At 39.4% G+C, this 26,594-nt stretch overlaps 2 protein-coding genes and 1 non-coding gene across 3 annotated transcripts in view; 1 reads left to right on the top strand and 2 right to left on the bottom strand.

The window, feature by feature from the left end:
• Positions 1-24: 24 nt before the first annotated feature.
• On the top strand, positions 25-19,606 carry NKIRAS1 (NFKB inhibitor interacting Ras like 1). The gene is made up of 4 exons (XM_063114904.1): positions 25-282; positions 6,637-6,747; positions 16,009-16,250; positions 19,056-19,606. Exons 2-4 carry the CDS (start codon positions 6,654-6,656, stop codon positions 19,296-19,298), a joined length of 579 nt encoding a protein of 192 aa, XP_062970974.1. The 5' UTR covers positions 25-282; positions 6,637-6,653; the 3' UTR covers positions 19,299-19,606.
• On the bottom strand, positions 10,012-10,085 carry TRNAI-GAU (transfer RNA isoleucine (anticodon GAU)). The gene has a single exon. It is a non-coding gene; the product is annotated as a tRNA-Ile (tRNA).
• A 4,215-nt stretch (positions 19,607-23,821) lies between the features above and the next one.
• Positions 23,822-26,594, bottom strand: part of UBE2E1 (ubiquitin conjugating enzyme E2 E1) — a 64,851-nt gene continuing 62,078 nt past the window's right edge. The window contains exons 5-6 of the mRNA XM_063114354.1: positions 25,598-25,745; positions 23,822-24,624 (exon numbers count right to left, since the gene is read on the bottom strand). Coding sequence (XP_062970424.1) covers positions 24,527-24,624; positions 25,598-25,745 — 246 coding nt within the window. The 3' untranslated portion in view covers positions 23,822-24,526. The remainder of the gene's footprint in view (positions 24,625-25,597; positions 25,746-26,594) is intronic.

Genomic DNA, 26,594 nt, shown 5'->3' with positions numbered 1-26,594 from the left:
CCAGAGCCTCCTGGGACATGTAGTTCCGGCGTGGAGCCTGGCGGGCGGAGGTCTGCCGGCGTTGGGCGCATCCTCCCCTATTTATTGTCCCTCCCCCTGGTGCGCAGGCTTCGAGCTTGAGAGGCAGGGGCGTCCCAGGTGGTGAGGTCCCGGCCCGTAAGCGAGCGTTCTGGACTGTCCCGCCGGCGGTAGGCGGCAAGTTGGGGCTAGGGCTCCAAAGCCGGTGGTCGGGGACCGCACAGCGTGGGCGCCGCCCTCTTCGGAGCCCGCTGGAGTGTGCAGGTTTGTTTCACGCGCTCCTCACCCGAGGAGTCGCTGCGGGTTTCCCTCAAGCGATGCTGTCTCCCCCAGGACGGGCGCAGAAATCTGGCCCCGGTCGCGGCGCTGACAGCCCCCACGGCACTTCCCCACCCCCAGAGAAGGCCTTCGTGGGCGGGGGGCCGCGCACTGCGCCCCTTCAGATCAAGTCCGCCTGAAGCCTCCGCAAACCTCAGCTCCGAGAGATTTTGCCCTTAAAAGGGTCGGGGAGGGGTGGAAGCGGCCGACTCGATGCTTTTCGTTTCTGTGCTTTTCCCGCACACGGATTTGATCCCAGGTCTGCTAACGTCAAAACCACAGTTTCTTTTTTTTTTTTTGTCGTTGTTGTTTGTTTGTTTTTTATAAAGGCAAAATACTTATTTGCCATGACCTGTTTGGCAGGTTCAAACGTTTTGGGAAGAAACTTCGAGGAACTGCATTTTTGTGCTTTGCGTTCTTCATTGAAAAAAAAGTTTACTGGTTTTTTTGTGTCTCTGGAATATTTTTTATTTTTGATACAGTCATGTGGTTTTAATTCCTTTCCAAAATCAGCGTTTAAATGTGGCCAGGGTTTAAGAGAATTACATTTACCCTGTAAATCTTTAGCGGTTTTAGGTTATTTATTTATTTATTTTTCCCTACTTCATTTTTTGTTTTAATCACAGCTTTACCGTTGTAAGAGTCCTCACTGGATTCACTGATTCATTCAACAATCGCTTCTTGGCCTTTGGCAAGAGAATCAGGTGTTATTCATTCAACAAATATTTAAGTGCCTAATATGTGGCAGGCACTGTCCTAGCTGCTGGGGATGCAGCAGTGAACATCACAGAAATTCAAGCTTTCTTGGAAATGGGCAGTAAACATAAATAAGCTGTTTTGTGTTCGGTGATAAATGCTAAGGGAAAACATTAAAGAGAGGGAAGGGATAAGGGAGTGTTGGGGTGGGGGTTGCGATTTTGGATGGAATGTTCAGGGTAAGTCTTCTTGAGAAGGTAACATTTAAGAAAAGACCTCAAGGATATGAGCGTGGGGGTGGGGGTGATTGAGGCAGGGGGAAAAGATCCAAGGCTGGAACAGGCCAGAATTAATAGAGGCACTGCAAGGGAAGCAGTGTGGTTGGAATCAACTCTAGGGGAAAGTAGAAAGTAGGAAATGAGGTCGGAGAGGTGAAGGTTCTTATATGGACTTTGGAGTTCAAACTGCCTGAGATTGGAAACCACTGGAAGGTTTTGAGCAGAAGGGTGACTTCACGTGGTTTATATTTTAAAAGAATACCTTGGGATTACTGCTTTGAGGCTAAAAGGAAAGAGAGAAAAGAGAAGCAGAGATATTAATTAGGAGGTCGAATTAGTTTCTCATTGCTACTGTAATAAACTACAGCAAATTTACTGGCTTGAAAAAACAAATTTATTGTTTTATGTTGTGTACATCAGAAAACTCACTAGGCTAAAATCAAAGTGTCAGTAGCGTTGTGTTCTGAAGGTGCAATGGAAGAATACATTGCCTTTTCCAGCTTCTAGAGGCTGCCTGCATTCGTTGGCTCCTGACCACTTCCTTCATCTTCAAAGCCAGCAGCATAGCATCTTCAAATCATCCCCTCTCTGATACTCCTGTGTCCCTCTTATAAAGACACCTCTGATTATATTGGGCCCAACCAGATAATCCAGGATAATCTCCCCATCTCAAGGTTCTTAATTTAATCACACTTGCAGAATTCCTTGTGCTATGTAAAGTAACGTACTCACAGGTTTTGGGGATTAGGATATGGGAGACTCACATCTTTGGGAGACCAGGTGAGAGAAGATGGTGTCTCGGACCACTTCAGTAGTAATGGAAGTTGTAAGTTATGCAGCTCTGGATGTGTTTCAGAGGTAGAGATAACAGGATTTACTGATGGATTAGATATGGGATGTGAGAGGAATGAGTTGAGGATGACTGATCACAAAGTTGGATGAGGGGGCTGGTTGGTTAGCTCGGTTGGTTACAGCATGGTGTTATAACACCAAGGTGAAGGGTTCAGATTCCCATACCGGCCAGCCTCAAAAAAAAAAAGTTGGATGAATCATTTGGAAAGAAGATTCTGGCCATGTGAATAATCACTGTTAATTTATCATTTAGTTTTGCAATTTTGTTTCTCCTTTGCAATTTTACAAGACTTGGATTTGTATTTCCAAGTGATTTTGAGATTCCCGAGGACAGGGATCGTTTCTGGTTTTCCCCCTAGTTTGTCCCTAATGCCTGGCATTATGGTAAACCCTCAGTAAATATTCACTAAATGAACAAAAGAATAGTAAACTGTAATCTGCTTATTACATTTTATTATGTGCAATAGTTTGCAGAACCCTTTGAATGTATGTTTATGTATGTAAAATGTATTCATATATGGATAAGTAAAAGTATTACATATCATACATAATATTTACATAAGTAAAAACACAGTGTAGAAGTTTTCCCCATGTGAGGCTAATTTTTAGAGAAGATTTATAACATCTCTCCTATGATCTCAACAGTGTTTCGTTATTAATATTTTTCTGGCTGCATAAAAAATTGTGTTTTACTTATAAAAAGAGAATGACTCCCTTCTATAGAAGAGCAGAAGCACTAAAAATTTGGGGGAGCTATTTGTCATGAGTCCTCAAAGAGAATGTTGACCAAGCTCAGTGTTTTCCACAGGAACGCACCAGGTCATGTATTTATTCTCTAGCAACATTATTGATTAGCCTGGAAAGCAAAGCAATATGTATTTAAAATTGCACCAGATTTTGCCTATTAAGCACATTCTCTTAATCATTTACATCAGATGAAGTTTAATAGGTCATAGATTGAATTTTATTGTTCAGCAGTAGGGTAGGGGTTGTGACAAATAGCTGTAACTACTGCTTTTTGTATTAACCTCACTATTGATTTCTGGGTTAGCAGTTTCCGCTCTCATTGTGTCAGTGTTGAAAAGGACCTGGAGGTCATCCATCTATTCTGGAGCCCTTCAAACTTTTGAAAGCTAGATTTAATAAGAGGCTTGGCCACCCCCAGCATCTATTCAGGTGATTCAGAGCCTGTTCAGGGTACTGCAGATGACCACCTTTTTGTATTTGGAAGGAAATGGTGTGCATTTATTGTGCTTAGGAATTATGAAATATTGTAATGCTTATAGAAGTAAGCTTTTGGTAGTTATTTGTGAATTGAGTATATCTAGGCATGAGAACCACTTCCTTATAGGAAATGTGAGTTCTTGCCATAGTAGTGACATATAGATAATTGTGTATTTTTGTATGTGTGTTAAAATATTATTCATTCAAAATGTTATATTAGTTTTTTTTTTTAAAGAATTTATACTTTTTAATTGATGGTAGCAGGACACTAATCTTCTGCTTTGTATGCAATAGTATTGTTTCCCATTTGGAAGACAACCGGGAACCTAAAGTATTTCAGCCAGAGCTTGGATTAATCACACCCTTTCATCTTTGTTTTCCTTTTGATAGTGTAAAATCTTTAACGAGGTCTCTTCTGTTTTATCTTTTCCCTTCTCTTTCCTTCCTAAAAAATCCTTTAAGATCATCCTTAGCTGGTGTTTTGAGCTACCTCTATTCAGTTACTTTTACTGTTTGCCCTTACTGAAGACTTGACTGGTAGTATCAGAATGAACTGCCCAATTTACTTATACATGCACAAAGAATACAAAATAATATGTATTTTTAACACACTATTCTGTTAATCCTAATATCAGCAATTGATGAAAGTACAATTGTATTGTGACACTTTTATCTATTTTGTGTGTGTGTGCCACTTTTAAACCGAATATATTAAGACCACTTCCAAAGACTCTTTGGCATATTGGATTTCTGAATTTCTCAGGATCCTGTTGGTTTCAGCATATTTCTAGTTTGCTGCAGTCCCCAGCACTCATATTTGACTCCCTTTTACAGAGGGTCTGTACTGAGAGTGTTTTCCCCTTACAGTTGCCTGCTTCACTCAGCTATAGTGTGTGACTGCCCTTTTAATGAATGCACTTTAAGCTTTTTGGAAGATTATATGATGTGTGATAAAGAGGCATTTTTTTCAATTGAACTGGAAGGGGAGGGGGGGAAGGATTGGTATTTAAAATTCTCCTAGGGCAAAGACATTTTCAGAGGAAGGGAAATAACAATAGAAAAAATCAGAATTTGGATTCCAACAGCAACCTTTTCTGACAGAATTGTGGTGTGTCACCATTATTTTTCCTGTCCTTTGGCAGATTATTACTTTTTCAAACTCTTCTCACATGCTTAGGTGACAGCTTTCCTTTAATTTTAACTATTGTCATTAAAAACCCTTTGAAAGAAAGACTCAGTGGCACGATAGCTTACAGAGAAATCACAATATGCAGAGGGAGCAGAATCCAAATGAGGTGACATTAAATTAATCATAAATTCAGAAGTATATGTAGAAAATCTTTAAAAATAGGCCATAGTTGTAGACATAGGAGATATCATACCGTAGATGATCAATGTTACATAAGGCTCTGCCCTTCTAAATAAAGGCTGAGAATTTTTCTGTTGCAATTATGTTGAAAATATAGAGAACAGAAAATCCCCTGAGAGAAGTGGTTCTCATGGAAGCAAGTGATAAATATTCTTGGAGAACTTAGAAGGACCCAAAGCGTGCCACCCGGGAAATAATGGTTGCATCACATGAGTGATGGTTATTTGTCTACTGGTAAAATGCAGTGTACTGCTCTGAAAATGAATGCTTATTATTACTGTGCTACTATAATGGTAGCATTAAAATTTTTTCTGTCAGCAGATTAATGTTGTGGGTGATTTGGGTCATAAAAAAGTACAGACTGTGGGCTGGCCGGTTGCTCAGTTGGTTAGAGCACAGTGTTGTAACACCAAGGTTAAGGGTTTGGATCCTGGTACTGTCCAGCTGCCAAAAACAAAAACAAAGACACACAGAAATTACAGACAGAAAATCCAGTAGAGAAAGGTTAAGGAAACTTCATTTGTTGCTTAATGTTTTCAGTGCAAGTAAAAAACATTAGTGCTGTGCAGCACAAGTGCGTACAAAGGTAACTGCTCTTCTGCTGCCATTAAGATGGGTTGGGTTGGGTTTTTAGTTGTCACAGTCGAGAGAGCACATGAGCACAGAAAGATACCCAGCATCCCTTTGGTCAGAATGCTTTTTTGAACTTTCTGACTATGGAAAAGAGGAGCAAGGAGTTGTGGTGTCTCTCTTAGGCAGGGGTGTGGCATATTTACTTCTGGGTAAGAAGAGAATTGGGGGAAAGAAGGAGGTGATGGGAGATGGCAAAAAGCAATGTAGAAATTTGAATTCTCTTCTCAAATTATTCTGTTGTATTTATTTATTTTTTTGGTGGTTGGCCAGTACAGAGGTTGAACTCTGGACCTTGGCGTTATCAGCATGCTGTAACCAACTGAGCTAACGGGCCAGCCCAACCTTTTTTCTTTTCTGCCTTGGCTTTTGGTACCTTGCCTTCTGGAAAACAAAAGCCTTAAGGAAAATTGAAGGAAATATTACCTGACTTTGCTCTTCCTTGGATATCAGTTGGGAAGCTAGGAGAGATGAATTTTCCTTTTCTTTTTAGTTTAAAGTGCCTAGGCAATTTTTGTAGCATTTTCTATTCTCAAAAAGGAGTATGACTAAGAGAGCCCGTATGACTAAGAGAGCCCATGTGACTACCCAAATCCAATTTCTCACTTTCCTGAGAAAAGACTGACAGTATTAATTGCATTAATGTGTCTTTAAAAAACCATGTCTATTCTCTATCCAAAAATTTTATCTTCATGCCTCCTTGAATTTTTACTTAAATGTTTATTTTTTTCAGGTAAGTATCAATACATAGGCAGTCTCTTTCAAAGACTGGTTTTATCTGAGATTCTATTGGATTCCTATAGACTTAATCAGTATTGAAATATTCTTTGTATAGAATGTGTTTATTCTTTTTGAAAACAAACATTCATATCTATCCATATATTCTTATGTTTGTCTAGATTGCTTCTGTGATGATATATAAGAAACTGGTAACACTGATTGCTCTGAGGGAGCAAATGGGAGACTGGTGAATGGGGTTTAGAAAGATATACCTTATTCAGGGCTGATTGGTTAGCTCACTTGGTTAAAGCATAGCCATATAACACCAAGGTCACCGGTTTGGATCCCCATACCAGCCAGCTGCCAAAAATAAAAATAAAAAGGAAAGATATACCTTATTCTATATGTCCTTTTTTATATTTAAAATTTCCCCGTATGTATTTATTACTTATTAAATTTAAACATTAAAAGGTAAAGAAAAGGTTGATTTCAACAGTATACAATTTTGAAGACCTTCTCTTCTCTTCACAGTAATATCCTGAGAGAAGATGGGAAAGGGCTGCAAGGTTGTGGTTTGTGGATTGTTATCTGTGGGGAAAACTGCAATTTTGGAGCAGCTCCTTTATGGAAATCATACTATTGGTAAGATTATTTTTCTCTACTTTCTCTCTAGGTTCTGGGAATTGCTAGGGGTGTTTTGTGGGTTGTGCTAAACTGAAGATGGCTGATGGTAACAAAAACAATGTGTAATCCAGAGAGACCAAAAGTCATAGAAGTCAACAGAGATGAAGAGGGGGAAAAGGGCAGAAAAAAATCTTGATGTTATTGAAATTCAAGGGTGCTTGCTGTAAGTTATAATAATTAAGAAAAGAAATGGCTAATAAACAAACATGTCAGATAGATATGGATACGTATAACTTTATACATATGTGGTTTCCTGTGTATTACATGATAAATGGTGGTCAAGGAGTCATAAAATCACTGACTTAATCTGCTAGATGATCTCTCATTCTTACTTCAAACATGACTTTCCCATGCTGCAGTATAGGTTTTAAAAATGGAAGAAAGAGCTGTTTGCTGCAGTATGACCTACTTTTGTAAATTGGGTTATCTTATTTATTTGTTAATTGACTCAAATGATTGTTAAATATTTGCTATATAATACAAGCTGTGATGAGGCCTTGTGGTGTTACAGAGGTGAAGAAGGCAGCGCCTCTGGTTTAAGGAGGTCATGGGTTAGTAAGGAAGACAGATATTACAGTTTAGAATGAAATGAGGTTTATGTTAGAGATAAGTAAATACAGATCTTCAAATCATTTATCTCTGGCAAGTAACTTAGAGCACACTTCTGTCTTACTTTTATTGACCCTTTTGATGAGCTCTGCTTCTCTTCTAGCTTCCCAAAATAATATTTAACAATTTTGGTTAAATACATATGAGGGTACTTCAAAAAGTTCATGGATTAATTATCTTTTAATTCTGTTTTTCCATGAACTTTTTGAAGTACCCTCATATTTGGTGTGTATTATAATGTCTGTGCCAGCAGTTCTCAAACTGTTCCGTTTCAGAATCCCTTTACTCTCTTAAAACTTACTGAGGACCTCAAACAGCTTTTGTTTATATAGACTATATCTTTGGATATTTACTGTATTAGAAATTAAAACTGAGAAATTTTAAAACTACTTATTTTATTTAAAGTGACAATAATAAACTCATTACATGGTAAGATAAACAACATTTTCTTTTTTTTTTAATTTATAAAAGAGATGACCGGTAAGGGGATCTTAACCCTTGACTTGGTGGTGTCAGCACCACACTCTCCCAAGTGAGATAATTGGCCATCCCAATATAGGGATCTGAACCCGTGGCCCTTGGTGTTATCAGCACCACACACTCCCAAGTGAGCCATGGGCCAGCCCTAAATAACATCTTTATGAAAAATAATTATATTATTAAAAAAATTGAGAAAACTGGCATGGTTTTATGTTTTTGAACATCTCATGTCCGACTTAATAGAAGGCAGCTGGATTGTTGTCTCTACTTGCTTTTGTATTCAGTCTGTTGTGATATTTTGTTTTAGTTGAAATATGTATGATGAAAATCCAGCCTCACACAGAATGTAGTTGGAAAGGTAGGAGGAATACTTTAATATCCTTTCCAGATAACTGTGGATATTTTTTCTTTGTTATTTCACTAAAGCTCAATAAGTGATGGTCACTTAAAGATTATTGTAATGTGGAATCTGAAACCATATTGGTGCACTTTTTGTACTTTGTTACATAAAAATTGACCTATCTGCACTTTATTTTTTTTATTATTTTTTCATTAGCGTATTAATTGTTACAGATCATTCTTTATGCCCCTTATCCAATCTCTCCCCTTCCTCTTCCCCCTCCCTCCGTCTAATAACCATGGATTTGTTCTCTCCATCTGGTAGATTAATTGTTCCTCTGTTGGTTTGTTGCCTAGATGGTCTGTCCAGTACTGAGACAGGTTTGATTAAGTCCTCCCGTATTATCATAAATCAGATGCTTCTTCTCTTACTCTGGAGTGTGCTTTGTGGAGGGCCCAGGGTGGTGACAGCAGCTTGCCTAGTTGCGGCTGGGTTCGGCTTCCCTCAGCTCCACACCTCAGGCCCACATTGGGGCCCCAGGGTGGTAGTGGCAGCTTGTATAGTTGTGGCTGGGTTCAGCTTCCCCCAGCTCCATGCTTCATTCTAAGATGATGACGTGGAGCAGTTGTGGGGGGAGAAGGAGAAGGGATAGGGGAAGGGAAATAGGGTGGGAAAAGGGGGAAGGAGGGGGACCGTGATTGAGGCCCATGCCCCCCCCCACTGCCATTCTGTCAGGGGAGACCAGGGGACTTCTAGCAGCAGCTGGGTCGTCACTGAGCTAGGTGCAGATGTCAGGGGTGTGTGGCTAAAGCCCTCAGCCTCCCACTGCCCTGGCTCAGAAGCCTGGAGTGCTTCCTGCGGTGGCCTGGTGTTCGTTGCTGGGCTGGTTGCAGATGCCGGGGGGGGGGGGGGGGGGGGGGGGGGGGCTGAGGCTCTTGGCCTTCCACACTCCCTGGCTTGGGCCTGAGTCTTTTCAGCTAACTGTACCCCTTGTAGTTCTATGTTCCTGACCAGTCTCCACTGAGTGGTCCTGTGCTGATTGGAGGGCAGATCAGCTGTCCATGCTGTGCCCCAGTGTGCCCCTGGTGGCCCGTCTGCCCCACCCCCCCCAATCCAAACACTTCCCATGGGATAGGCTGTGTGCTGGTCCCTTGTGATGACTCACCAGCCTCTGAGTGGTTCCTTTTTTCTGTTGTCTGTGGCTCCTTGCTCCTATGTGGGTCCATGGGAACCCTGTTAGTGGTCTAGCTGTCCTGGCGCCACCAAGGCCCTCTTCTCCCCTGCAGCCTCAAGGCAACTTCATCCGAAGGGCACAACTGTGGCTTTTGCCAGCTCTTGCTCCGTGTGCTCACCAGCTCCAGCCTTGAAGCAGCCGGGGCTCGTAATGGTGGGAGCTGTCCTTTCTCTTATCTTGGCTTCTCCTGCCTTCATAAACTCCGCAGGTTTCTCCTCCTCTTCCCCTGATCTCTAGCGGCCCCATATTGGCTGTTGTTGCTTTTTAATAGTTGTAAATTTGTGGGAGAGAGTGACGCTAGGGACCGTCTATTCTGCCATCTTGACAAGAAGCCCCGATCTGCACTTTAAATAGGTCTTTTACTCAAAGATGATTTTTTAACATCAGTAAGTGGTCATTTGGAAAATATTGGTTTGCTGAGGTAAGAAGATCTTCCAAATCATATTTGTTGATGTTACCACCAATCTCATCAGTATTGGGAAGCTATCAAGTTCATAGTGATGGATATAGTTCTAATTTTTATCTTTTTTGTTGTTTGTTTTTGTTTGTTTTTGGTGGCTGGCTGGTACAGGGATCAAACCTTGGATCTTGGTGTTATCAGCACCACGCTCTAACCAACTGAGCTAACCAGCCAGGCCCTAGAAGTCTAATTTTTGCTTGAAAGCTCAAATTTTATCACTGACAACAAATAATGTTATTTTCCTTGAAATGATAGGCTCCCTTTTTTAATTTTTGAGAAAATGTCTGTCAAATATCTTGACTATACTTTTTTTGTTATTCCTTCTTTTTAAAAACAGTGGCTGATTCAGCTTGCATCTCAAATACAAAAGAGTTTTCCTCAGTTACCATAATTGTATGAAGAAATGCTTTATGCATACTTCCCATTTAATCCCATAGAATATTAAAAAGATGTATGCTCAGGGGTTGAAATTTAATAAAATTATTAATTTTTATGCTTCAAGGACATTCTGAAGTGAAACTGGCTTTTTTTAAAACTGCAAGTACAGATGGTGAAGAATCTAATGATTATTAATACAGTTGGTGCCACTGTCTTGATTTGTACTAAGGTGTCAGCAGTTTCCCAACCATTGCTTCTGCACCATCAGTACAAATGTCAACACAGTGGAAAAGACAAATGTTTCAGAATTTATTTATTATTAAAATAGTTTTGCCCATGTGGACCCCCTGAAAGGAGATCTAAAGGGATCTGTAGACCACACTTTTAAGAACTGCTGACATATGTAAATACTCTCTGTTAAGCAATGTAGTGTACTGTGATTGTTTCTTTTCTTACTTTTTGTTTTTATGGAGGCTAATATTTGCTTTATCTGTTACTTCTCTAGTTTTGTGTATATACCTTTTGCTAATTCTTTCCACATTGTCCAGATGTTTCTCAATTTTCTGTGAGGTCAACTTCTTTTTTTTTTTTTTTTTAAAGATGACCGGTAAGGGGATCTTAACCCTTGACTTGGTGTTGTCAGCACCACGCTCAGCCAGTGAGCGAACCGGCCATCCCTATATGGGATCCGAACCCGGGGCCTTGGTGTTATCAGCACCGCACTCTCGCGAGTGAGCCATGGGCCAGCCCTGTGAGGTCAACTTCATCAGTAATCTTTTTTTTTTTTTTTTTTTTTTGGCTGTATCCTTCCAGGAGATATCTGTTCTTTTATCTAGGCCCGTTGCCCTGCTATCACCATGGAATTTCCCTTTACCTTTCTTCCTGTTTTGATTTCCTGTTTCCTGGATCTCGGTTTATATGATTATATTAATGGAGCACATCTTCCAGTACACTACTTTTCTGGGATTGAAAAGTTGTACAGTGGAATGGGGTATCAGGTGGATAATGACAGCGCTCAAAGTGCCCTCTATGCCTTAGGCAAAGTAGTGATCCTGGGACTTCTGAATAGAAATATTTACTCTTGTCCTTGTGATTCCCTTTACTTCATTCCTGTGTTAGTTCTGTTTTCTGGATTTCATGTCTTCCTCTTTCTGTGATTACATGCTAATTTTGATGGAGGGTCTCCTCACATAGTTTCCTGAGAAAATATACATGATACATTTTTTGATGCTTTGTGTGTTTGAAAATGTCTTTATTTTACACTCACATGAATTATAATTTTGTTGGGTATAGAACTCATCTTTTCTCCTTATTTTATTATAAAATGCACCATATATATGGAGAAGGATATAAAGTACATGTATGGTTTAATTGAATAATTATAAGATAAACCTTCATGTAATCTCCATGCAGGTCACAAAGTAGAACATTGAGGGCACTCCAGTGCCTCTCCATGTTCCTCTATCTGGTCACAACTCAGTCCTTCCCTTCCCTTGAGTTTTGGTTAATCATTCCCTTCTTCTCTTTATGGTTTTTTCACCTATGTATTTATCACTAAAAGGTATAGTTTACTTTTGCCTTACATCCACTTTATATGAATGGAATCACACTGTATAAATTCTTCAGTGTCTGGCTTCTTTCACTCAACCTTTTTATTTGTAAGATTCACCCATTTTGTTGTAGTGGCTATGGTTTGTTAATTTTCATTGCCCTGTAGTAGTCTGTGGTATGAAACTACCTCAATTTATTTATCTCTTCTATCTTTTTTTTCTTTTTTTTAAATTTTTTTTTAAATTTTTTTTTTTTTTTTTTTTTTGTATTTTTCGTGACCGGCACTCGCACCGGCCATTCCTATATGGGATCCGAACCCGCGGCGGGAGCGTCGCCGCGCTCCCAGCGCCGCACTCTCCCTAGTGCGCCACGGGCTCGGCCCTTATCTCTTCTATCTTGATAAACATTTGGGTTGTTTCCAGTTTGGGGCTATTAGAAATAATGCTACTATGAGCAATCTTGTACATGTTTCCTGTCTATTATGTGGCAAATTCTGGGGTATATATCTAGAAGTGAAATTGCTGATTCATAGGGGGTGTGTATCTTCAACTTTACCAGATTCTTTTGTCTTCTTTCTTCTAGTGCTGCTTTTGAGAATCTGGGAGCCATTATGATTCTTGATATTTTGTAAATGGAAACTTTTATGGGCTCTCTTCTTTGCCCTGGTTGCTATGGTTTAATGATGGTGACCCCTCCAAAATTCATTTTGAAACTTAATCCCCAATGCAATAGTGTTAAGAGGTGTGGCCTTTAAGTCTTGAGGGTTCTGCCCTCATGCATGGAATTATAACAGAGCTTGAGGTTGAAAGGAGCTGTCTTTCCCTTCTGTGTCTTTTGCCATGTGAGGACATAGTGTTTGACCCCTGCTGAGCATGTAACAGTAAGGCATCATCTTGGAAGCAGAGACTGGCCTCTCACCAGACACCAAACCTGCTGGTGCCTTGGTCTTGGACTTCCCAGCTTCCAGAACTGTGAGAAATAAATTTCTTTTGTTTATAGATTATCCAGTATATTTTGTTATAGCAGCACAAATGGACTAAGACACCAGTGTTCTGAAATTTCACAGTGATGTGTCATAGAAATATGGTCTATTTTCATTTGTTGTACTGGACACTCAGTAGGCCCTTGCAATATGGAAATGCATGTTCTTCAGTTCTGACTTATTTTCTTGATGCTTTCCCTCCTCTCTGTTCTATGTTTTCTCTTTCTGGAACTCTCTTTTTGGATTCTGGCCATTTTGAAATGGTCCTCTAATTTTCTTATTTCTCCTCCCCAGTTTCCATCAATATTTTTACTCTACTTTTTGGGAGATTTCCTCATCTTTATTTTTTGAGCCCTTTTATTGAGGTTTTATTTCTTAGCATTCTGTTCTTATTTTGTGGATATACTATCTTATATCTTTGATATATTAGATAGGTTTTTTTTGTTTTTCTTTTCTTTGCATAGTCTGTTTCCTTTGAGTGCTCTTTTCTGATTTTTGGTCTCTGTTTTCCTCAGGTGTCTGGTAAACCTTGGTTACCAGCTCATAATTAAGAAAAGCTTAATTGGAAACTCTGAGTATGTGGATAATGTTCTTGACTTTGAGTTTCAGTGAGGTGATTGGGGCATTTGTTGGGGAACCCCAGACCTCAGTATATTCAGGATTTTTTCTTTTCCACTGTCCATATTCCTCTATGTGAGGATAATGGCCCTGCTGCTAGTTTTGGGAGCAGAGAAGGGGAAGAGAGCTTGGGGGAGTTCAACATTTGGTGTGTGTACATGTGTGCACACAGGCAAGTCACTTAATTGCCCCGTTTACACTATAGAACTCATGCCCTCTGTTGCACAGTGCAGACATCCTCTGTTTTACCCTTCCCAGAGATGGCTCCCCTTTCTGCTGGTGTGGGAGAGGGAGAGATTGCCCAGCAGCAGAGCGTGAGAGGGGATCTAGAGAGCTAATGGAAGAGTCATGACTTCAGTTGATTTATAGAGTGTAACACAGTATCAAAAAGCCTAAGCTTAATGAAGGGGAGGTGACTGGCTTTTGGTAAACAAAACATCACATGACAAAAAAGTCTTGGTAGTTTTTGCTTTCAAATTTCTTTGTCATGAAAACCCAATAAGTTTGTGTCTTAATAGAATAACTTAATTTCCTTAAAGCTTAATTTATGACAGGATCACACACACACACACACACACACACACACACACACACAATCAAATTTAGGAATAATTTTCCCTTACTAACCATCAAACACATTCCTTAGTGTAAAGAGTTATTTATACTCATGAAAGTAAATTTTCGCTTAGTTATTTATGCTCATGAAAGTAAATAGTGCTGAAAACACCAAGGTCAAGGGTTCAGATTGCTGTACTGGCTGCCAAAAAAAAAAAAAAGGAAATTTTTGTTTCTCATGACCCAATATATCATTACATGATTATTCCTTTTAATCTAATGCTTATGGAGATTTTATTTAACTTAATACTTACAGACATTTCATGTTAAGGCATCTGGAACAAATCATTCTACAGTATGTAGGTTGTTTAGGAAAACTATAACCAGAGTTTTCAAAAACTATAACCATAACATTTAAAAAAATTTATTTTGTTTTATGATTTTTTTTTTTTTAATATAGGATGTTATCCATATGATTTTACCTCTGGATATAGCACACATTTATATATGATGGTGGTTACTGGGACTGTACCATACCTATCTTATGTGCCTCTCTACTAATTAAAATTCCAAGCATTTATCTTCTCCCCCTAATTCCTTTATCAACAAAGCATTATTGATTACTTGTATTTGCTGTGTATACAGAATGGTTTCTTTCTCGGAAGGAACTTATAGACTACTTGAGGAGACATACTTGCACAAATGGAGCAAAGTGGTAAAATGCATTTTTAAAACATCACTGGCAAGAAGGGGACTGAAATTGGGACATACTTTTTTGTATTTAAGTCCATTTGTTAGTCCTCAGTTCTACAAAGATACATTAACCACAGTCCTGACTAAAGGAATTTACACTGTAGGTGGAGGGGATAGATATGGGAAGTTTGAAGTATAAAATGGTATTACCTGTACAAGGCACAGTAGGAGCAGAAAGGGGGGAAGGGGATAATCATGAGAGACATTTCAGTAGTCTTCAAAGGATTAGAGGTGTTTACCAGGTGGTTACCAAGCTATAGCGGGAGTTTAGGTGAAGATAACAAGCCCATGGGAATAAAAGGAGGAAGAGGACTGAGCAGATGTTTCAGCACTAGAGTGGCTGGTTTGTGGTAATTTTCTCCCACACTTCTCTTGTTCAACAAGAACTCTGAAGACTGCCCAGGTAGATGGTGATTGAGGAGAGAAAGTAAGGAGGAGGGACAGGTGTGGGGAGGGAAGACAAGTTTTTAATTTGAAGTGTTTGTGGGACATTCATATAGAAGTGCCCAGTAGATGCTTGGAAATTAGAGGCCTGGTGGTCAGGCCCAGACAGGACATATAAATTTATAAGTTCCTTAAACAGACTCTGGAAATAGTAGAAGTTCTACAGAAAAAAGCAGCAAATTTCCCCCAGGTCCTCTCCTTGGTTCAGATGGAGAAGAAAAGGGGACTATTTCGTTGTTGAAGCTACTTTTTAAATTAGCCTTTAGGTCTCCAATTTAGGTATTAAATTCTTTTGTTTGGTTGGGTTTTGGTTTTTTGGCAGATGGCTGGTAGGTATTAAGTTTTGACTCTTGTAATAGTTACTTTTTTAAACTATAAAGATATAGTTTTGTTTTGTTTTGTTTAAGATGACTGGTAAGGGGATCTTAACCCTTGACTTGGTGTCAGCACCACGCTCTCCCAAGTGAGCTAACTGGCCAGCCCTATATAGGGATCCGAACCTGTGGCCTTGTTGTTATCAGCACCACACTCTCCTAAGTGAGCCACGGGCTGGCCCCTTAAAAATATAGTTTAATAGTAAATCTCATTGCCAAATTTTTATTACTACTTTTATTTTTATACAGAGGAAATATTTTTTAAAAGCACTTTGTTCATTTACTATAACAACTACTTTTCATTTTAAAGAAATTAGTAAAATAGAAATGTGATTATTATACGTGGTAAATAGGGAACCTAGAAAGCCAACTTCTAAAGGGCAAGAAAATACTGAGCAATCAGTACTGGCTTATCCAAGAGTAATTTCCTCTTAATCATAGGAACAGAAGATTGTGAAACAATGGAAGATGTATACATGGCTTCGGTGGAAACGGATCGGGGAGTAAAGGAACAACTCCATCTTTATGACACCAGAGGCCTACAGGAAGGCGTGGAGCTGCCAAAGCATTATTTTTCATTTGCTGATGGCTTTGTTCTCGTGTACAGTGTGAATAACCTTGAATCCTTTCAAAGAGTGGAGCTACTGAAGAAAGAAATCGATAAGTTCAAAGACAAAAAAGAGGTAAATGGGTATGTTAAAAATGTCAAATGTGAATTATAATACTATTTAAATGGTAGCATGGACCTTTGGGTAGTTTAAATATTTAGAAACCATTGTATTGTGTTCTAAGTATCTGTAACCTTCATAATCTTTTTTCTTAGCCAAGGGAATGTAGGACTGATTGAGTTCAATCAGAACCAGCATTTGCCTCTTTGCCTTTTGCTTGTTACCAAGTACAAGTTGGATTTAATGACTCCATATCTCAAGTACTACATGGTTTGTTTCATTTGTTTGGGATCACTGTTTCCTTTGTCTTTTTATTGTCTTCTTGGCTAAATAGGATTTTTGTCTTCAGCCTTACAAAAAAGAAAAAAAAAAACCTGAGTAATTACTGGATTTTACCCATTTACCACGTACAGATAAGATCCACGTGCCTTACTATGGTCTATAAAGACACACGATGACTTGGCCCCTGCTGATCCTTTTCATCTTATCTTTCTCATTCTGCTCCTCTCTCACTGTACTCTAGTGACACTGGTCTACTTTGTTTTTTCGATGTAATTTTGTTCTCCTATTAAGTCCTTCTCAAGGACTAGAGAAGGATGTGGTATAAAAAGGTTTGTTTTGTTTATTTACTTACTTTTAGTGGCTGGCTGGAGGTTTGTTTTATTTAGATGAGAGATAACATTGTGTTTGTATGCTAATGGCAGTCATTCAACAGAGAGTAGAAAATTGATGAGGGGGAATAATTGCTGGAGTGATATCCTTGTCCAACTATGAGAGGTTGGTTTCTAGAGCAGAGTGAAATGGCCTTGGAAGATGGTAGCTTGTTAGATGTGGTGGTAGAAGCATGTGGAAGTCGCTAGTCTTTTTACTGAAATAGTATGGTCATCAGCTCAGCTGAGAGGAAGGTGGGGAAGGAAGAGGAGATGTTGCAGCTTGGAGAAGATGGCCAAGGTATGAGATGTTGTCTCATTACAGAGTAAATGGAGAAAGTGTAGTATATTTGCTGAAGAACACTAGGTCATTTGAGGTCAGTGGTTATGAATTGGGACAATCCAGCAGGGTTGTTTTTCTCCAGCCACACTCAGCTAAGTGGTATAGGCACAGAATCTGGTTAGGAGTTAAATTTAACAAGGGAAGGCTTTTGCCAGGTGAATAATGGAATAACGGGGGCAAGGGAGTGGTGAATAAAAAGAATGTAAGCTAGGTGAGAAGGAACTGTGGACATGAGTGGGGTGGAAGGGCAGTGATAAAGGTAGGAGAGCTGATGGATTGTGTGACCTTGTATTTAGAAATGTTGCAGTTGGTATGTTAGGCCTGGCTTGGAAGGTAGAGGTCAGAGTGGTGTGCTTGGAATTGAGATCACAGAGGGGAGCAGTTATAATGCTTAGGTCTGTGATGTGACCATGGGAGTGAATGGCCGAGGTAAGATCATTGAGAAGTCAAAGCACTTAGAAACCCAGTGACTGGAAGCATCATCCACATGGCTAGTGAAATTACCAGGAATTATGACCATGGTGGGGGAGGAGGGTTACCATGAGCTACAGCTGTGATGAGCAGCAACAGGGGATGGTTAGTAGGTACAGTGCACTAATAGCACCAGCCTTCCGCAGGGGTTTTTAGGGAGGGACACTGTTGGAGGCAGCATTGAGGGACAAAGAGGACACCTTAACACACCCAACCCTCCTTCCCAGTGATAGTGGTAGGAGGGGACTGACCGCAGGATTGTGGGGCTGAGCCGGGCTCCAGCTAGGCAAGAAAATAAATGGAATGTTCAAAGCAGAGGGTGGGGGACATGGCAGGGTGGGGTCTTGCTGAATTCTAGGGGGCAAAATGGAAGAATTTCTGCAGTTGGGGAGGAGAAGGAGATGGAGGTAAGACTAGGGGTATGAACACAAAGATGAAAATCTGGGTGATGAATGACAGGAAGGCTCAAAGGGGGATAGCTCCTGTTTTGAGATGGAGGACAAGATTTACCAAGGAAACCAGAGCTCTGGGCTCCACTCCTCCATCCTGCCTGGTAGGCATGGCCTTACCCTGGAGCATAGGGAGCTCTATCTACTTAGAGGCAGGAAGGTACATAGAGATGGTTCAGAAGTCTTATTAGTTCAGTGCTGCTCCTCAGAGGTGCCTTCTCTGACAGTTCTCGCTGTCCTTCCTCCGTTGTTCCATCATCCTGTTTGGTCTTCTTTAGAATCACTATCTAAACATTTTTCCCCCTCCTCCTGGGCTTTGTTGTGACTGCTGTGTTCTGGTCAACTCAAATAGTGCTTGCTGTTTGCATTCAAGTTTAAATGAATGATTAACTTGTATTTAGTATAAAATGTTTCAGTTGGCTCATACATTCAACAGATATTTAGCAGGCACTTTTCTAGGATTGGGAATAACATGAACAAAACCAACATTCCTATTCTTGTGGAACTTAGGTTCTAGGGGTACAGAATTCTCACAGCTCCAGTTGTCATGTTTTATTTTGAGGTACTGTATTGGAAATTTCCCAAATCTCCCAAATTAAACATTGAACCCATTATCTGTATCCTAAATATTAATTTTCCAAATATATCTTTCAGTTATACCTAAGAGTAACTTCACTGTTAATTAAAAATTTTTATAGTGAGCAACCTGTAGAACATCTGCATTTTTAGCAAAAAAGCATTAAGGAAGAGGGAGGTGATGTCCTATTATCATCATTCCAGTCACGTCTGAGAATCAGTTTAATAAAGCAGTTTGTTAAATGGAACAGTTTTCCATATTTCTCTATTTTGCCTAGGAACTGATGTTGGCAAATTACTAGTATGACCTTTTTAATCCATTTTCTTTCAGGTAGCAATTGTTGTATTAGGAAACAAGATCGACCTTTCTGAGCAGAGACAAGTGGATGCTGAAGTGGCACAGCAGTGGGCAAAAAGTGAGAAAGTGAGACTGTGGGAGGTAACTGTTACAGATCGGAAAACTCTGATTGAACCATTCACTTTATTAGCCAGTAAACTTTCCCAACCCCAGAGCAAATCAGGCTTTCCTTTGCCTGGGAGGAAAAACAAAGGGAACTCTAGCTCCGAGAACTAAAAATCAGTAATTCCACAATTGTTTGTTGATTGGTGATGGCCTTTTAAGTGTCTGTGAACATGGGGTAAGATTAGTGTTTAAAATAGGCCATTTGTATATACCTTTGTTCCGTAGGAAACCCTTAAGGTAGTAATTCAATGCACTTTAGGTTATAATTAAATTATTCAGTTGGGCTAAGTTTATTATTGCCTGATATGAAATAATATATTCTCATTCTCATTGTTTGAAGCCTGTCCCTGAAATTAGCACCTCTGTTATTTATGTTGCACTTGTCAAAACAGTAAAATAAAGCTTGGATAGTGCTCTGGTTTGAATGTGTCCTCCAAAATTTGTGTGTTGGGAATTTAATCCCCAATGCAACAGTGTTGGGAGGTGGGGCCTATTAAGAGGTCATAAGGGCTCTACCCTCATGAATGGATAAATCTCATTGGGGGACTGGGTTATTTTGAGAGTGGGTTTGTCATAAAAGTGAGTTTGTTATAAAAGCTAGTTTGGCCCCCTCTTGCACACGAGCTCTCTTGCCTTTTACCTTTTGCCATGAGATGATGACACAGCATGAAGGCCCCCACCAGATGCCAGTGGCGCCTCAGTCTTGGACTTCCCAGCATCCAGAACTGTAAGAAATAAATCTGTTCTTTATAAATTACCCAGTCTCAAATATTCTGTCATAGCAGCACAAAACAGACTAAGACAGAAAATTAGTACCAGGAGTGGGGTCATTATTATAACAAATACCTAAAAATGTGAAAGCAGTTTTGGAACCGTGTAATGGGCAGAGACGGGGAGAATTTGGAAGAGTAGGCTTAAAAAAAGCCTGTATTGCTGTGAATGCAGCTTTAAGGGTGATTCTGGTGAGGGCTCAGAAGATGGCAAGAACTGTAGGGAGAGCCTAAAACTTCTTTGGGATTACATAAGTAGTAGTGAGCAGACTGTTGGTAGAAGTATGGACAGTAAATGCCATTCTGGTATAGTCTCAGATGGAAATGAAGAACAAGATATTAGAGACTAGGGTATTAATGCCATCTTTGTTATACAGTTGGAAAGAAGTTGGTGGAATTGCGTCCATGTCCTAGAACTTCATGGAAGGCAGAAGTCAAGAGTGATAAACTAGATATTTTGCAGCAGAACTATCCATGCAGCAAAGCTTTCAAGGTGCTGCATGACTTCTTTTGACCACTTACAGTAAAATGAGAGGAAGGAAAAGATTTAGAGAAAGAATTTATAATTTTAAAAGGGAAGCAGAATGAAAAGATTTGGAAAACTCTCAACTTGGTCATGTAAAGAATAAAAGAGCATGTTTGGGAGAGAATACTAAGGTATAGTCAAGCAACAAGTTTGCTAAAGAGATTAATATGGATAGAAAGAAGCCAAGTTCTAAAGGGGGAAAGAACAGGTAATGGGACACAAAAATCAACTACAATGTATAGTGAGAAGTCTACATAAATAAATAATAAATGAAAGAATGAAAGGAGAGGAAGAGAAAGAAAGCCAAGTTCTATTCATCAAGATAATGGGAGAAAGACCCTAAAGGCATTTCAGAGATCTTTAAGGCAAGTTAAGACCTTGAATGCAAGGTTTCAAGGCCTGTGGGACTTCAGTGTTTGCTGCCCTGCCCTGCCTCTGGACTCTGCTCCCCGAATTCTGGCATAGTGCCCCTCAGCCACCCAGCTGTGGCTCAAGTGAGCCCAGGTCCTGCTCAATCTGCTGCTCCAGAAGGTACAAGCTGTAAACTTTAGTGGTGGTTTATGTAGTACTGGTTCTGCAGATACGTGGAATAGAAGAGCTGTGGAACCATGGTGGCCTCCCCTGAGATTTCAAAGAATGTCGTGGACAGCTTGGGGGCTCAGGCAGAAATTTGTCATGGGCAGGGCCACTGCAAAGCCCCAGCTAAGACGATACCTAGTAGAACTGGGAATGGGACTGCTGCCAAGACCTTAGAACTGTAGAGCTACCAGTGCAACTCCAGTCTGGGAGAGCTGCTGTGTGGGCTAAGCCCAGGAAAGCCATAGGGGCAGGGTTGCCCAGGGACTTGGGGGCCCAACCCCTGCCCCTGTTCAGAAGGTGGGACATAGAATCAAAAATTTTTCTCAAGCTTTAAGATTTAATTTTGTTTTCCCCGTAGGGTTTTGGACTTACTTGGGACCAGTTACCCCTTTCTTCTTGCCTATTTCTCCCTTTTAGAATGGGAATGTCTATCCTATGCCTATCTTACTACTGTGTTTTGGGAGCACGTAACTTGTTTTGATGTTATAGGCTCACAGCTGAAAAGGAATGTGCCTCCAGATGAGTTGTGCTGTGAGTATCATCCATATCTGATTTGGATGAGATTCTAGGCTTTTGAGTTGATGCTGGAACAAGTTGAGACTTTGGGAACTATTGGGATGGGATGAATATGTATTTTGCATTGTGAGGACATGAATTTTGGGGGCTAGGGGCAGAATGCTATGGTTTGGATATCTCCCCTGAAGGTTCACATGTTGGAAACTAATCCCCAGTGCAACAGTGCTGTGAGGTGAGAACTTTAAGAGCTGATTAGATCATGAGGGCTCTGCCCTCATGGATTAATGTCACTATCTCGGGAGTGGTTAGTTATGAGCAGGCCTGTTACCAAAGCAAGTTTGGCCCCCCTTGTGCGCACGTACGTTGACTTCAGCTGTGAGATGACACAGCACAGAGGCCCTACCAGATGCCAGTGGCTCCTCAATCTTGGATTTCCCAGCTTCCAGAACTGAAAGAAATCTGTTCTTTATAAATCACCCAGTCTCAACTATTGTTATAGGCAGATCAAAACATACTAAGATGGTATGCAAATACACCTATATATAATCCTCCAACCTGTTTCAGAAGCTATCGTACCCATTCTATGTAACTTTATGCAAACTTCTTGGCTCAAACACCTTTAAAATTTTTCTTTTTTTGGCAGCTGGCCAGTATGAGGATCTGAACCCTTGACTTTGGTATTTGTAACACTGTGCGCTAACCAACTGAGCTAACTGGCCAGCTCATAACCTTTTTTTTAATAAGTTCATTAACCATCTAATGTCTGGGATTATAAAACCTGACTTTTTTTTGTATGTCCAAATGACCAAAAACAATAATATGGGTTCTAAATAAGCTAAGTTTTATCTTGTGGAGATTTGGGTAAATAGAACAAAACCCATGATTTAGCTTTGCTCAAATTATATTTACCATTACTTAAGGTAGTGGGTAGTGTAAGTAGGTTCATCATGCTCAAAGGCCTTTTCTCCTTCACCACTGGATCCCTGTTGATAAACCAAATATTAAATGGCAAACTGTTTATTCCTTCCTTTAAAAATGGGCAAATACTTAAGGACTTAAAACTTCCATTTTCCAGGAGTACTATGTCTTCTTTTGAAATAGTTTTCTAGATGCCTGGTCATGTACAATAAAATGTATCATAAAAATACTTGGCTACAAATTGTCTTGAAGTTGGATATCTGAGTTTGTGCTATGGTTCTCTGAAGATTTGGTCAAGATCTGAGCAATGTAGTTAGTTGTATTTAGAAAGCTGACAGTATTACAACTAATTTAAAAATTAAGAAGCAAGCTATTCACGAAAGTAAGCTATTCAGCAAAGAAATGTTAAAACACCAAGTAACTTAAATGGAATAGCTTTAAACTCAGGTGACTCAGTTCAGTGAGTTCAAACCAAAAACTACTACATATAAAAGATAACACTTAAATCAGCTATTGCTGCTACTGTATAATCCTTTAAAATTATCACAAATAGTTTTTGGTCAAATAATCACTGAGGAGATGTTAAGTCACCTCCTGCCTTCTCTCCCAGTTATTGAATATTGCTCTTCTAGTTTTCTTCCCTATATTTTACACAGATGGATATTTTAACTTTTTAAATGAATAACATATCACCCTGCAGTTAGCTTTTTTTCTACCGATTGCAACTTAGATCTATTAGTACACAGAGCCACCATATTCTTTATGTGTGTGCAACTAGGTGAGTTTCTCTGGAGACACATAGAATTGCTGGGTTATGGGATGTGTATACTTGAACACTACCGCCAAACTGTCCTCTAAGGCTGTATCAATTTATCCATGACAGAACCCATTTCTCATGTACCTGTTTCCATATATCTGCATGTTAGAATATGCTTTTAAAAAGATGCCAGTAGAGTTCATCTTTGAAACTTAGCTGGGTCAGAGTATTTAACCTTTTCTTTTTCGTGACCAGTACTCAGCCAGTGAGTGCACCGGCCATTCCTATATAGGATCCGAACCCGCGGCGGGAGCGTCGCTGCGCTCCCAGCGCCGCACTCTCCCGAGTGCGCCACGGGCTCGGCCCATATTTAACCTTTTCTAAGACACCTCAAAAATCAACTGTTTTATAAATTAAAGTACTAATCCTCACATAAATACCTATTTATTAAATATGCATTACTTTTAGGTTATTTTAGAAACAAAGATCCATCAATTTTAGATGAAAAATCGCACATTGCAACCGAAAGGCAATGTTGTAAGTAAATGAACACAGCACTGTTAGGTAGTTGTTTTTAATATTGTTTATTAGCACAGTAACAAATGCAGACTTAAGCAGTCCACAACATATAACCAATCCACTGAGCGAATCCTATTCCACGCCTTACAGTTAACAGCTTAAGGTATTTCACTACAGATTTTCACAAGTCCTGATTCAAACCTTTAATCTTTTCACAATAAAGTAGATTGGCGTATAAAATAAAATACATTAACTACTCATTTCCTATACGGGTCTTATAGCCACGTGTCCATTTTATATATATGAGATGACAGTCTCTAAAAACTCTGTTAAATATCAATGTTCCCTTCCAAGAAGGAAAAACAAATTCCAATTTTTTTTAAACAAAAAAAATGTAGTCTTAGTGTGACTTTACATAAATGGCCATGTGTGTAACCTGTACAAAATTAAGCTGTTTTGAATTTACAGACTACGAGCAACTGAACCCAAATGTCTAAATGTGCATTCTTTTCTGTACTACATTTCAGCTAATATTGCAGAACTAATTGACAGTTTTAAAAGTTGCTATTACCAATTTTGTCTACTGTAGCAAGATACCTTAAGTTACAACAAAATCTTAGGAAATAAGACTGAATAATATCTGTTATAGAAATACCCTACTCTTTACCAACTCCCACCCTCCCCCACCCCTTCAAAATCATAAGCAGCTCTCTTCTGTGACAGACAAATAATGTAAGAACTGTGAAGACCCAATTTATGTAGCGTATCTCTTGGTCCACTGTCTGGCCATTCTGTCATGTTCTGCTCTGTTGGTCATATACTGAGTGGCAATACTTCCCACCAAGGGGTCGGCTGGAAGAAAAGAATGTAGATTACTTTGAAGAAAGAAAAAGAACATTTTAAACTTCAGCAAATAAATTAGTGACAGCTTGGGAAGAAATGTACAACAAAATATTTGTCATCAAACCCATCTCTGAAACACTACTCTGCCATTCTGAGTATTTTTCCTTTTAAACTTTAAAAAACATAGTGGAGGGCAGGGAGGCAGTTCTACCCAAATAGAATGCTCAGGCTTTAGTACTGGTCTTGGCTTTATCTCATTTGTTGGGAGAGAAAGAGAAATGGAATTGAATTAACAACCAATTGGGGCTTCTTTGCTCTTATGTGTTGGGCTAACTTCAATAGAGACTGGAATGTTCAAGGCTCCAGACTACACTGAACATCCAGCTGTGTTCATATGACCTTTAGCTCAATGGCACCAGTTACGGCACTGTGGATACTGTGAAGTCCTCAGGGCTGCTGCAGTGTAACACTATTCACCTCTACACTGTTTACCTAGAAAGGGCCAGGTTGCCCACTCAGAATCTGGACCCATTCCAATGGAGTACAGTGTTTCTCAGAAACAAAATAGAATCTTTAATAACTAAATTCATACTTAGTTTATTTAGAAAAAAATATTTTAAAAAAATGAAATGAGTCCCAACAAAATCACAATTCAGTATTCGGCAAAGAAGTACCACTTTTAGAAGTATATGGTTTGGTTTATGAGACCTGTAGGGGAAATAGTGCAAATGGGGGTGGGGGTAGAGGTGGGGGCAGGGATGACTGAAAATGTAAAAACCCTAAGGCAAATTTACATAAGTCTTCAGTTAAAAACACCCTATTCCTAGAACATTGAACTTCTCTTGATTAAAACTTACTTTGGAAAGCAAATTAACTTTTGTCCTTTGAAAGCTCTTAGAAAAATTAAACCTATCTTTAGAATATCTTAGCTTATGTAGAAAACAGGTAAGGAAGAACTGAGGTAAACAATTATTAACCTTACCAGGATTACAGTCTGTAAGAAGTGAGCAGATAGAAAGGAGGACTTTAGAAATAGTTAGTGCTGGACTCCAATTATCTTTCAATATGTCCAAGCAAATAACTCCTTGACTGTTAATATTACAGTGATAAATTCTTGTCCGAAATGTAACCTAAAAAAATAAAGTGGTGTCAAACAATATTTAAACAGCAGAGTTTCTACCAAAGTTTCAACCGAGTGACCATAATTAAAAACAAACAAAACCCAGATATTCAGTTTCTAAAAGGGTAAATTAAGTTTAACTAAAGCTGACAAGATAGGTTAAAAGACTAATAAATCTGAGATTATACAGTGTTCATTAATACCATCTCAAGGATTGTCAATTTCATTTTAAAAGTAATGTCCACAGACAAGCAAGGTGAGTTTAATAATTCCTGAATTTTACAATTTTAATGTTTTAAATAGTAACATTTCCAAGTTTGAATAGCAGTTTGCTGACCTCTTGTGTTAGCTGTTAGTACTACACTACCTCAAAGCAAGCTTCAGAATCATAAATATTGAGAATCATAAATCATCATAAATACCTCATAAAAACTGAGGTACAACACAGAACATAAAGACAATTAAACAAAAGGCTTAGCAAACAAGGACTCCACACCTATGGATACTCCACTTTATGAAGTTATACAGAATTTGAAGAGATTTCTGCTCTTTCTGACCTTTTACATCAGATCCTGCAGACATCCTGTCTACTTAAATCACAAAATTTACTATAATAGAGTCTCCACAGGTGAGAATCCAATAATGGGCAAGGACCACAGTGGTGTACAAATCACCACAAGCCACATGAGCATGGACTGTTTGGTCTCCTAATTTTTTTGTGTGAAATACACCAGAGTAAAAATTACCTGTAACTGTACCAACTTTTAAAAAGTGGCAAGACTATCAATTACTTCTTGTTGCTGCAGTTGTACCTGTATCTAGTAGTCTACCCAGTCCCTAAGAAGTTTTCCTTCTGACC

This window comes from Cynocephalus volans, chromosome 11 (assembly GCF_027409185.1).
Source record: "Cynocephalus volans isolate mCynVol1 chromosome 11, mCynVol1.pri, whole genome shotgun sequence".
Lineage (NCBI taxonomy): Eukaryota > Metazoa > Chordata > Mammalia > Dermoptera > Cynocephalidae > Cynocephalus > Cynocephalus volans.
This window is presented reverse-complemented; position numbering and strand designations above follow the sequence as displayed.

What these genes read in the sequence shown, in the direction of transcription:
- NKIRAS1 (XM_063114904.1), top strand. Translation starts at nt 6,654, where the DNA reads ATGGGAAAGGGCTGCAAGGTTGTGGTTTGTGGATTGTTATCTGTGGGG. An exon ending in TTATGGAAATCATACTATTG is followed by an intron (nt 6,748 to 16,008) that starts GTAAGATTATTT and finishes TCTTAATCATAG; the next exon opens with GAACAGAAGATTGTGAAACA. An exon ending in AGTTCAAAGACAAAAAAGAG is followed by an intron (nt 16,251 to 19,055) that starts GTAAATGGGTAT and finishes ATTTTCTTTCAG; the next exon opens with GTAGCAATTGTTGTATTAGG.